A 14,109-nucleotide genomic window follows, 5' to 3' on the forward strand; every position below is an offset into this window, starting at 1 on the left:
CAATCTAGCAACACCACCCTGAGACTACTGAGGGTTAGCACCCCTCTGTTTCCTGCCATCACCCTGACCATCTTGGCTCCTCTTGGAGCCTCTCTGTCCCTCATCTTCCTGCATCATGATCTCCATATAGGCTGCAGCATCAACCAAGCGCCCATAATCTCGGATCATCGAACCTCCAACTCTCATCTTGAGGCCGCGCCTCAACCTCTTCTCGAACTCGATACAGCGGCGTTCCTCGGACGCCACAAGTTCAGGCGCGAACTTGGACAAGCTAGTAAAAGCAGCCTCATACTCGGTTAGTGAAGAACTTAACTGCAAAAGCTGACAGAACTGGTCTCTTAGCTTCTCCCTGACTGCTGGAGATAAATACTTCTCCTGAAAGGCCTCCACAAAAGCCTCCCACGTGCCAGCAATACGGCCCCTTATGTATTTCCATCACTGACCCGCACCCCCTTTAAGTTGGAAGGATGCCAAGGTCACTTTCAACGCTCCGTCCTCGATGCCAAGCATCTCGAACGTCTTACTCATTTGCTCTAACCACTCGTCAGCCTTCAGTGGCTCCTTCGGATCCCCAATAAACTCGTCCGGGTTAGACCGGAAGAACTCCCTTTTCAAGAAGGAAAGCCTTGCCTCAACAACCTGGGCCTGAACTGGAGCCTAAACTGGATTCTCAGCTCTGAGAATCCCCATAGACTCCCTCAAAGCATCGGCTATTCCTCGGGCCATAGCGCCCATAGCCTCCTGACCTGCTGGCTCGGCCACATTGGCCTGGCCAACCACCTCCTGCTGTGCCGGAATATCACCCGGTAAAGGCATCTCCTGCCTACCACGTCTGCCACGTCTACCACGTCCTCGTCCTGACATCCTAATAAAGGTAACCAAGACTATTAGCACATTCACAAATGTGCCGAAACTATAACACTCGCGTCCTAATGCATGGACAACTGTAATTCACTCCATGTAAGCACATAATCACATAAGCACTTATGAATTTCATTTCCGGATAATGATAGTCCCGAGGCATTACTAGAGCTCCAGTTAGAAACAACATTGATCAAGTGCTTTTCCAACAAGACTCACAGAAACCCAAGGATTCAATCAACATCCTAGAAACTAAATCCCATACCCAAGTAGTCACATAAACATGTTATCAATTAAACACATAATGTCGCACATAAGTCTCTAACAAGCGAGACAAACCCATTGTGATACTAATCACTTCCCATGTACCCAAAGTATTCGAACCCGGTATGCTCTGATACCAAGTTGTAACGCCCTAAAAAAAAAACATAAAACCCATTTCTTTAGACATGCATTGATACAAAGAAACCAACCATCTTTCCATTAATCTGAGTAGTTCTTACAAAAGTATTACATGTTAACAACAAAAGCCAATGCCCTACGAGCTTACAGCTTTCCAAGTTAACACTTGGTTACGAAAAAGAAGAGTGCTAACTCAATACATATTAAGCCCTTAGCTTGAATTTACATGTAATACATCAAAAGAAAGCAAACAACAAAGCAGTCTGTCTGCCTCTAGCCTCCCAAGCTATGTCCTTGGAGGTGGCATGCTACCTGTACCTGAAAATGATGTCCCATAAAGGGTGAGCCACAGTCCAGTAGAAATACACTAAACCAGCTATGAACAATGACTAAAAGATTAGCAGTTGATAGATGGTCAACACCGATACACTCACTTATATCACATTTTAGTTTCATGACATTTAAGTCCATGTTACACTTCATTTCTCATTTCTTTTTCAACATTGAGTTTGAAAACAAGGCTCAACATTTAGTCAAATAACTTAATGAGAATAAGACTCATCTTAAAAACACTTTTGAAATTCATGGTGGATACACATTTTGATATTGTATCAATAACACATAAACCACTGCCCATACTATATGAATGATACACATTTTGGTGCTGTATCAACATAACATAGAAACACTTCTATATCTCACAATTGATAACGATATACATTTTAGTGCTATATCAAATCAATTTAAACACTTCCATAATCAACACTTGATACACATGGTAGTGCTGTATCAATGTCACACACACAATCCGGCTTAGAGGTCCATCCCCTATCTTCCCCTAAACCGTGGAGTACATCCCCTATCTCCTCCCACACACACAATGTATATAAACATAGATCATATACACAAACAATCAATACATAAAGTTGATGTATTATTCTAACCGCTATATTCAATAGCATACTCAATCGATTAGTTTAGTTTGCCTAATCATCATGCATTGTCTACAACAATCAAGGCTATCCTCCACCAATAGCCCAAAGCAGTTATTTCTAAACAGGAAATAATTGCACCAAATAGATATATTATCAACATTCAATCTGGGTGAGCGATTAAATGAATCCAACTACACCTGTTTGTCCCATAATATTTTCAATTTGAATACTCTCAATTCAATTCCTTATTTCTCAAAATTAATTATACAAATTAATTTATCCAACTAATTAGGGCATTTTTCCATAGTTAGCATAACAACCCCAAGGTTCCACTTTCATCCATAGTTCATCATCTATATCATTTCTCTATGCCAAGCATGCATATAGGTTTAATTATAAATAAAACCCCATCTTTTGTAAAATTACACAAAGATCCAAACTTTCTCAAAATTACCCAACAACCCCCAACATATCAAAATGCTAAAATTCAAAGACAAAGCTCATAAAGAGGAGTAGGATATCCCTACCTCGAAGTTAGAGCTTAAACGGGGAAGTTGAAGAAAATCAAAATGCTCCAAACTCAAAGATCCACGGATCAAAATGGAGCCCTCGACGATCAACACACTTTTTACAAAGGCCGGAGGATAGGGAGACACTCTAACTAGATCAAACCCTAGAGAGAAGGGAGTTTCTAGAGAGAGGAGCTCTCAAAATATCTTTTTAGAAAGTAAGAGAGAGAGAGAGAGAATGTAAAAAGTGATTTTAAAATGCCAGTTGCCAACTGATATATGACATTCCCGCTCGAGCGGATAACAGGACGCTCGAGCGTCAAGAACAGAAAACTGGGTACGCTCGAGGGCAAGAATGCCCGCTCGAGCGCCAAGACACAAAGCCAAAGGACACCCGCTCGAGCGCGAAAGACCAGTCTGCTCGAGCGTAAATTTTCATCTCCCAGAACTTTCACCAACGAGGTACTACCCGCTCAAGCGCCAACAAGCCCGCTCGAGCGCAAGAAACCCGCTCGAGCGTAGAAAACATACCTGCAGAAGTTTTGCAGGGACTCGAAATGCTGGAAGGGTGTAAACCCCGCTCGAGTGCAAAATGACCCGCTCGAGCGGACCATTCAAAAACTGGGCAACAACAATGGGAGCCAAAACTCTACCAACCTGTAACAACCAAGCCCAACACATCCTAAAACTCAAGAAAATGGATTTAAAGGATGACAACAAGATAGATACAACTACCAATTCCACGGAACCGAGTCCGGAATACAACTGAACAAAAAATGGACAACCGGGATCGCTATACATCCGGTCTCTTAAATTGTTCTTCAAGTGTTGTAAGCAATAACTGTGGTGAGCTGATAGGAACACCTTCGGTATCGCTTCTAACAGACCAAGATTACGGTCCGAAATAAAAGTAATTTAATGCTTACCATCAATAACCTTTCCAAGTTCGTGCACGAACCACGACCAATTGGCCATGGTCTCTGAATCAACAATCGCAAATGCAACAGAGAATAGACCTACAACACAACACCATTAAACAACCGTTCACAATATTCCAATGTGAATAGTAACACAAGTAGTTTACAAAAACACTATAAAGGAAATAGGTCATGTGAATGTTTACACTGTGTAATGGTCTATCATATGTCCACACTATGCTGCTCAATGTGAATATTTACACGAATAGATAGCTAATAAAAATACTAACCATTATTTTCATCTTTTGCCATTGCCGCAAGTAGCTACCTTTGTACTTTCCTTTGAGGAATGTTTCATCTAGGAATAATAAAGGCCGACAAGAATTGTACCCAAAAATACAAGTAGCGAATGATACAAAGAAACGACAAAACTGTTGACTACTCGTATCATAGTCAATATTGACATAACTTCCCGGATTGTAACGCATCACAGCATCCGAATACTACCGCAACTGGTCAAACGATAATGAGTGATCTCCATGAATAACAGCTTTTGCTTTCTCCACGCCCAACCATACCACGTGGTAACTCACATCTAGCCCATAATTCCTTTTCAAAATAGTTACCACCTCACATGGCCGAGTCAATGGCTTGTCTCTTACAATTTCAGATATAGTACTCGATACCAAATCAGAACTAACTCTCGGATTCTTCGATGTTCGGACATCTGTACCATAACTATGCACAACATTGAACTTCTTGATGTAGAAAAAACCATTTGCTCATTGTGCTCTACAATGTATAGCCCATAAGCAACCTCTTTCCTCGCGCATCGTACACACCGTAGTAACCCTTGTTGTCTTATTCTTGACAAACGTAAACTGAAACCCACATTGGATGGCATACTTACATAAAACATCACGAAATTCTTGTGCACCTCCAACAAATCGTTGTCCCGTATGCGTAATACCATTTGTCCAAGGGGCTGACAACAACACATTCTCCTTATGGTGGAAAAATCTCTGAAGTGCATCAATTTCTTCCTCATTCCCCACACGCAGCGACCCAACGCTACTCGACTGACCAATATCACTTTTTAACTCAACAACAACTTCTATATGTTGTACCCCAATTGATTTAGCAAGCAATAACATGTTCTGAAATTCTTCCTTATTGTCCAAATCACACTTATTAATCCTAGGTAGCCAACAGAACAATGAAATAGAACAAGCAGACAACTTACCTCATTTTTCACACAAACATTCCACAAAACGCAAATAACACAATGCGTGGGCAACATTTATTACAGTTGTACTGTAACCATATGTGCACACCAACATCATAAAGGTATCCATCTCCTGTAAAAACACAACGATACAACAATCAACAACCGCATTACAACCATACGAACAACAACACATATAATAATTCGAACGATATGAAAATTCACATTGTGCAAAATTAAATGCCTATGTGTCTAGTTCAACTGCTAAATCCATAATGAAAACTATCACCACCATCTTTACACAATATAAAACATTTTACAATATCAAAATAACACCACCAGAATAAGGTGACAGTACACAACATGCAAGCAACCCTCCATAACGTCATATTAACAAGATGTGAACATTCACATTGTTACATGTACTTTGAATTATCTCGCCCACACAGAGCCTCATTAAGAAAACATCAAAAACTCACCGAACAAAAACTTACATCACCACATAAATCAAAACATAAAATAAAACAAACATACAAAGTATATGCGTATATTTAAATTTTACACTGTCAAAACCAAACTCAAAATATCACCACCATCATTACAAATAAAATGTGAACATCTACATTCTTCACATAATCTGAATTACCTCCCCTCCACAGGGCCACATAAAATGCATGTAATTGAACAAACAGAGCATCCGATTCATATCAATAAAAAAATAGAGCATCTCATCCATCATATAAATCAAAACATAAACTGAACATGTATTCATAATCAAAATGATACTAACTTTAGTTATGAAATCCTACACTCGTCCTGTAACTCGAAAATAACTGATTTCAACTAGTTTATTCCAAAAAATGTCACAACCGAACACCATCCAATCCGTCGTTTTCACTCCAAAATCACCGAACCATACTACAACAACAACAATGAAACCTTAGCACATCAAAGCCTTGAAACGAGCATGCAAAATAGAAACATATCCATATGAATTAGAATAATGATCAAAAGGGTGATGATAGAAACTACCAAAACAGAATAAACAAAAAAAAAAAAAAAAACAGAAATGTGGTATGTGTATCAACACTATATATATATATATATATAAAGGCATAACAGTCTATTTAAAAATATAAAATTAGTAAAATGGACCTCATGGAATAAAAAGATAAGTACATGAGACTAATCATGCTATAATAATCCTTTATAGACTTAATGGGTTACAACAACTCTAAAATAGATTTATCAATAAAAATCTCTTTTTTAATTAGTATTACAGGTCATAATCAACATTGCCATCACCATGAGTGATAATTAATATTATAATAAATTATAATTAACTCATTAGTAATATCACAATATATCATAATTTTATTTTATTTTATTTTATTTTATTTTATTTTATTTTTTTACAAACGGCATAATTAAGGCATATAATAGATATAGAAATTGTCATACTAATAATTAAATTCGTATTATTTTGTTAGATTTGTCTTTTAAAAGATATAGATAAATGTTAATCAAGTTTAGATTGAATAAATTAAAAATTAAAAATTTATTACAAACTAGGGTGCTCGTGAATCGATTTTTGACGGTTTAATTTGTGATTTGGACCCATTCGCATGTTTGCAGTTTAGAAAAAATTGAACTCACAATCGTCCATAGTACGGTTTGCGGTTTGTGCACAGCGTACGTGGATGTGTGGGTATACAGGCAGTTTGCAAATTGAGTTTTTGCTTTTAAAAAATTATTTTAGGCTTCTTTTTCTCAATTTTTTTAATTTTTTTGATTGCGGAAGATTTAACATTATCCTCCATTAAAATTGTATTACAAAAAATTAGACTGAAAATGGTGTTTGGCAAAGGCTATTTTTTTGGCATTTTGGGCTAAAATCCACAAAAAGATAAAATAGGCTAAAATAGCCAATAAGACCAAATGTCACATCAAACTCATAATTATTTCACTTTTTCTCTCACAAACATCACATTCAACTACCAAAAAATCCAACTACCTTCCCAAATACAAAAATTTTAGCCTACTAAAATAATCAAAAACTAAAATAGCCTACTAAAATAGCAACTTCCCAAACACCCACAAAAACTAACCTATAATTTTTTTTTTTTACATAATTGGATTTGCAAAAAATTAAAGAATAAATATTTTAAACAAAGTATTGTGTGATATTATTATAATATTATAATATTATTATAATGACATAAAAAAGTGATTGATTACCATATTTTTTTTAAAAAAAAAAAATTGTATACACATATGGGTAAAGGAAAATGATTGGTAGCTCGAAAAATGTGGCCCGATTTTGGCTCGAATTGCAAAACGACATTGTTTTACGATTTTTCTTTTTCTTTTTCTTCATTTTCTTTCTCTTCATTTTCTTTCTTTCTTTTCTTCTTCTTCTTCGTTGAACACAGGAGAAGAACAGAGGGGAAGAGGAGGAGAGAGGGAGAAAGAGGGAGGAGAAGAGAGGAGAGAAGGGCCCCTCCTGTGCCTCCGCCGCCGCCGATCGTCACAGCATCTCCGATTGTCGCAGCAGCAGCTCCGATCGTCACAGCCCCGCCGCAGCTCGTTGCAGCCCCGCGCAACCTCGCCTCTTCCAGCCCGATTTTGATGGCCTCTTTCTCTCCAGTTCTCCTTCTTCCTCCTCCTTCCTTCTTCTTCTTCTTCTCCTCTTTTTCTTCTTCTTCTCCGAATTCAAGCCAAATTCGAGCCTCCGAATTCGAGTTACGAATCGGAGTCGATGGGTAAAATCCGCAACTCGCTTGCCATCCGTAAAATAAAATAAAAAATCATAACCCATATCTAATTTTAAAGATTTTGCAAAATCATCCAAATAAATACGAACATTGCGGATTGAATATTTTTTACGACTCCAATAATCATATGTCCAGCCCTATTAGAAACATTAAATCATAGATTTTTAATTTATTTATTACTTTGTAATTTTTCATTTTCTTATTCCCTTCCCTCATAAAAAAGCCCTACCTTCTCTCTCTCTCTCTCGCTCTCGCCTCGTCGGCCGTCGCCTCATCCAGACAATACCATTTCCGGCGGCGGCGTATTCTGAGTCTCCTCCGGCGACGATTGAAGTAGTTTTTTTCTTCTTCTCGATCCAAACGTACTCTACTCGGTTGGGGTTGATCGTACTTGATTGTGGATTTTTGGTGTTTGATTGGGCATTTTGTTGCGGATCTGGGATATCAATATCATTTCGGTAAGTTCTCTATCTATCTGTTTCTTTACACAAGGAAATAAACTTGGAAGTTGGAACACAGAGTTGTAATGTTCTGTTTGGTTGCTAGAAAATTGTGGCAAAAAGAAAGGAAAATTTTGAAATCTTAAAGATTGTCACAGAGTTGTGTGTTCATTTTTTCATTATTATTGCTGTATTTTCTTGTCTTCATTATCTGTATTCCTTTAGGTTGCTTTTGGATCTTGATTTGAGGAGGAAAATGGAGGGGAAAATGAATGAGAAGGAAGCTAATTTTTATTTTCTTCACAAAGCTGGACAGAAAGTTCAATTTTTATTTTTGTTTGTATGTTATATGACCTCATTTGGTAAAGTTGTGGAGAAGTGTGAAAAAATGATTATAAATTATGACTCAATAGATTATAGGTTATAACTTTAAACTAAGTTGTTAAGTTGTTTGGTGCAGTTATGAGATTATAGATAGTGTTTGGTGAATAAACTGTAAAAATAATTTTTTGCTGTGTAATGACCTTTTTGCCTTTTTTTTTAATTTTATTTTTTTATATTCATTTTAATTATTTATTTTTATATTTCTTTTCTTTATTATTATGAATTATTTTTTTCTTTTTATTCATTTTATTTTCTTTTCTTCTCTGCTCTCCTCTTTTACCCACGATGGTCGAAACCCTAGAAATGGCTCGATTTTCGGCGATGAGCTCAAATCTAGTAACCGCACTAGCACCAGAACGACCCCCTGAGCCATCGCGATCAACATGAAAGAGAGAGAGAGCGAGAGAGAGCTCTGGTTCTGGTGAGAGAGAGAGAGAGCGAGAGAGAGAAGATAGATCACGACGGAGCAGATCACTATTGCGGATCGTGACGGAGCAGATCGCGATTGCGGCAGCACTAGGGTTTCAGATTGATCGCGATGGTTAGGTTTTACCCTTGAATTGAGAGAGAGAGAGAGAGAGAGAGAGAGAGAGAGAGAGAGATGTTGATGAGCTCCTTGTTGTGTTGGGTTATAAGGTGAAGGCTTCAGACATGGATGATGTGCTGTGTTGACCCCACATCGTCGCTCCTTCCGTTGCCGGAAATTGCTTCTCTCCACTGGAAATCGCCTCTCCTTTGTGAGAGGGAGAGAATGAGTGTGTTTTGTTTATATACCTGGTACACTTGTAATAACTTGAAAGTGTGAAGGGCATTTAAGTCTTTGATATTCAACTTGCCGCTTAAGTTGAAAAAATAAGCACCTCCTCCCCCATTCAACCAAAAAGCTCATTTTCCACTTATAGAAAGGTATAATCTACACCAACTAAGCTACACCAAACACTTAGAAACAGTTTAATTTAAGCCAAAAGCTGAGTTAAGCTGTTTTTAAGCTGTGCCTCATAAAATTTGTAGTTTTTCTCTTAGATTTAGTTTGGTAACATTAAAGTTTACTATTTATTTATTTATTTATTTACAGAAAATACTAAACATACTTGTGTTTATTAATAAACACTTGTTTGGTACAAATACTTTAAAATTTTACTTTCAAAACAACTGAGAGGTCGCTGATGGGAGTTGGTTGGTGGTGGTTGTTAGGCATGGGAGTGGTTGTCAACGGTTGGAGATAGTGGCTAGTGGTGGTTAATGGCCGCTAGAGGTGGTGGTCAAAGGTGTTTGTTGCTAGTTGGAGGTGGTGGCTGCTAGAGGAGGTCACCACGATGGTGGATGGGCGAAGGTGGGGGTGGGCAGATGTGCTGGCCGATGATTGTGATGAGCGGAGGCCTTTTTCTCCTAAACAAGTGAAATCATTTTATTTTGGTTATAAGAATTTAGTTTATTTTGTTAATTGTATATTTTTTCACTGAAATCAAAATACTTTTTAACGTTTTCAATACTAAACAATACCCGAGGGACACTCGTTAACATTTGTCTAACAGTATTGCGGGGCTATGGTTATTAACCAATATTCTCTCCCTCTCTCTCATGCAGGTGGGGGGCACCTCTGATGATTATGCTAGCCGCTTCTTCTGATATTTAGCCAAAACAGCTTCAACCCAAAGTTGGACATCAATTTTGTTGGTTTTGCTTTTCTTACAAAAATCACTCATTTTGGCTCTGACTAGGAGATTAGGAAAACACTTCCAAAAAATATAATCCATGGATGTTCCTAACCAACATCCAAGCCATGACTCCAAACAAGCTCAAGTGGTTGTAATCATGGTGCCTTTTCCATGCCAGAGCCATCTCAACCAGCTCCTCCAGCTCTCCTGCCTAATCTCCTCCTATGACATCCCAGTCCACTATGCCTGCTCTGCCACCCACATCCACCAGGCAAAACTCCGCTTCAATGGCATAAACTGCCTTTCCTTCGCCCAAATCCATTTCCACGAATTCCCTACCCCTCCTTTCCTCTCTCCTCCACCCGATCCCAATGCCCCAAGTAAATTTCCATCACATCTCATACCATCCTTTGAAGCCTCTTTGCATCTCCGCGACCACATGGCTCAACTCTTGCACAAAATTTCTTCCACAGCTAGAAGAGTTATTGTTATCCACGACGTTCTCATGGGTTATGTGGTTCAGGACACCGCTAATGTACCAAATGCAGAATCCTATGGTTTTAGCCCTATTTCTGCATTTGCTTCTTTTTTCGACAGTTGGGAAATGAAGGGAAGACCTTTCGAGATTAAAGAAATACCAGAAGGGCTACCATCTATGGAAGGATGTTACACCGATGAAATCCTAAAATTTATGGCTTTTCAGTCTGGTTTTCTGGAATTTAGATCTGGAAGTATCTCTAACTCATGCAGATTAATTGAAGGTACTTACTTACTGGCAAAGGAACAGAAAAATCAATACAGACCTCTATGGGCGATTGGACCATTGAACCCAGGGACAATATATGAGAACAGAAACTCAAATAGCCAACACAAATGCTTGGAGTGGCTTGATAAGCAAGACCCAAAATCCGTGTTATGTGTTTCGTTTGGAACAACTACTTCAATGACAGAAGAAGAGATCAAAGAACTTGCAATGGGGTTAGAACAAAGCGAACAAAAGTTCATCTGGGTGTTGAGAGATGCTGATACAGGACATTTTTTTGCAGGCGATGTTGAGAGAGCTGAGCTGCCAGAAGGTTATGAAGAGAGAGTAAAAGATGTTGGATTGGTGGTGAGAGATTGGGCGCCTCAACTAGAAATTTTGGCACACCCATCAACAGGTGGGTTCATGACTCACTGTGGATGGAATTCATGCTTGGAGAGTATCACCATGGGAGTGCCTATAGCTGCCTGGCCGATGCACTCTGATCAACCAAAGAATGCATTTTTGGTAACAGAGATATTGAAGGTCGGTCTGGTTGTTAACCGATGGGAAAACCGGAATGAGCTAACGACTTCATCAACCATTGCAAAATGTGTCAAGAGGTTAATGACATCAAAAGAAGGAGCAGAGATAAGGAAGAGGGCTGAGGAACTGGGTGGTGCCACCCGGCAGGCGGTGGAGGAAGGCGGTGTTTCTCGCCTGGAGTTGGATTCGTTCATTGCTCACATAACTAGGTAGGTTCTTTTCTTTCCACAGGTTTGATTGACTTTCCTTGCATTGGATTGGTGTTTTCATGCCCACGAACAAGTTTCAGACATGAAGGTAGACATTTCAAAGGATAGACGACGATAATTTGTGACTGGGTTTTGGCTGCTATGCGTTGCAATGCTGATCATCAGTGAGCACCTCATCATCTTTAAATTTTAGATTACAGACTTTGCAATAACAATGGAAGATGAAGCGTGCTATCATTGTGTTCACTGATAATCTGCGATGTTGGGTTATCTCTTGATGTCATACTGTCAGCCAGACCCTTATGTGTCCCTCCTAAGCGCCTTCCCAAACTGGTATGATGTGTCTGCAACAAGATAAAATATTTCTGTTTCTTCTTGCTTGTGGTAACACGAGAGGCTCGGAGCAGTGACGGGCCAGAAATTTAATTCAAGAGGCAAATTTTATATATAATTGAGAACTATTTATACCATGTTATTGTATTTTTGTTTCACCCTTCAGGATTCATAGAGGTTTCAACATGCATTCAAAATTGTATCAAAAAGACATCAAGGTCTCATTTTTCACATAAAATGGTTACTTATTTTGTCTCCTAAATGAAAAGTAAAGAACTAACATTATTTTGAATGTTTTTATCTCCAATGGTAATTTGTGTTGGAAGATATTTTGTAATTGGAGTGAAGGTAATTAAACAAATGTTTGTACAAATGATGTTTTCTTATTTTAACTCGAAATATTCATTGTTTTGATGCATAATTTCAAAAACTTTGTTCACACATCATTTCGAATGTTTTTTGGATGAGAATTTTGTTTAAAAATCATTTTCGTTTGTAACTTATACAAAATCTCTAGGGGAAATTAAAAAAAAATCAAGATTTTACCATGTAACAAATTAATTTGGGTTAATATATAAAGCCCTAGACAGGCGACGTGGTTTTGTGTTGCCTTTTGGCGGACAAAATACTTTTCTGTTAAATCTGCAAATGGAGATGGGTGGAGTCCACATTGGGACACTTATAAACTACAGAAATTGATAATTAAATTTTCAAAATTTAATTTGTTATCAGGATAAAAACTTAAGGTTTTGTTTGGTAAGCTTCTCAAATTATAGTTCCACCTATTAATTTGAATGTGCTGTTTGTTTTGAGCTTTAAAATTATAATTCTATACTCATTTCTCAAAACTCAATTCAAAATATAATCATTATTTTTCAAAACTTATAATCAAATGCATAATTCAAAACTCTTTTCAAAACACAATTCAAATTAATATTTTAATATTTTAAATATTTAAATATTTTAAAAATATTTTATTTTTGTTAAGATTTTAAATATTTTAATATTTAAATATGTTACGATTTTTTTAATTTTTTGAATATTTTTAAATATTTTAATTTCAAAATATTACGATTTTAATTTTTTAAATTTTAAAATATTTTATAAAAATAAATTCAAACTTATTTTATAAAAATATTTTTAAATATTTTAATTTTTTTGTTATGTATTTGGTTACGATTTGAGTGTAGAGTTGTGAAAGTAATATTGAGCTTCGAGTTATGTATTTGGTTATGAGTTTTAAAAATAATTTCTTAATTGAGTTTTGTTTTATGTGTTTGGTTACGATTTGAGTGTAGAGTTGTTTTCAAATTTAAAATATTAACATATTAAATTTTTACGATTTAAATTTTTTGAATATTTATTTTAATTTTTTAATTATTAAATTTTTTAGATTATTTAAATATTTATGATTTAAATTTTTTGAATATTTATTTTGAAAAAAAAATTATTTCCTTTGTAGTATTTTCAATTAAAAAATTGATTAATGTTATTTTTTTGTTAATAATAAATTTTTTTAATTGAATTTTAAAAGGAATTTGGTTATGAGTTTTGGTTAGAATTTTTAATAGTGTGAAAGTAGTGTGCTTTGTTATGAGTTATAATAAATTGAATTAAGTTTTGAAAACTTTTTCCAAAACTCATAACCAAACAAATTTTCTTACTTCACATGTCAAATCAAACTTTTAAAACTCAATTATACACTTAATTTAAAACTCAATTCAACACTTTATTCAAAAACCATAACCAAACAAATTTTCTACACTCAAATCATAATTCCACAACTCATAAACTCAAAATACAGCTCACACTCTCAAATTATATTTACAAAACTCTATCAAACGCGACCTAAATATTTTTTTTTTGTAATTTTTTCAAAATATTAGCTTCACCGTTACTTTTAAAGTGATTCTTAAATTTGTAAGTGCATATCATATGTACTTATATAAGTTTTTACAAATATATGAAAATTATTTTATAAAATTGCGTAAGTTTTCACAAACATACGTAAATTAATCTATAAAAATTTAAGAAATCACGAAATTACAACTTACGTATATTGTGATAACTTACGCTATTTTGAGAGATAATTTATATATATTTGTAAAAATTTACACAAAATTATATGGTATGAATCTTATACATCTAAAAACTTCTCTTTTATCATTTAGATA

The 14,109-nt window shown here is 36.2% G+C and overlaps 1 protein-coding gene across 1 annotated transcript; it reads left to right on the forward strand.

The window, feature by feature from the left end:
- Positions 1 to 7,762: 7,762 nt before the first annotated feature.
- LOC114322291 (zeatin O-glucosyltransferase) lies at positions 7,763 to 12,308 on the forward strand. The gene is made up of 2 exons (XM_028269570.2): positions 7,763 to 8,081; positions 10,035 to 12,308. Exon 2 carries the CDS (start codon positions 10,203 to 10,205, stop codon positions 11,604 to 11,606), a length of 1,404 nt encoding a protein of 467 aa, XP_028125371.2. The 5' UTR covers positions 7,763 to 8,081; positions 10,035 to 10,202; the 3' UTR covers positions 11,607 to 12,308.
- The last annotated feature ends 1,801 nt before the right edge of the window (positions 12,309 to 14,109 follow it).

The sequence above is a fragment of the Camellia sinensis genome, chromosome 10, assembly GCF_055761805.1.
Source record: "Camellia sinensis isolate YWXY chromosome 10, ASM5576180v1, whole genome shotgun sequence".
NCBI lineage: Eukaryota > Viridiplantae > Streptophyta > Magnoliopsida > Ericales > Theaceae > Camellia > Camellia sinensis.

Excerpts from the sequence above, each read along its gene's own strand:
- LOC114322291 (XM_028269570.2), top strand. The coding sequence starts at position 10,203 with ATGGATGTTCCTAACCAACATCCAAGCCATGACTCCAAACAAGCTCAA.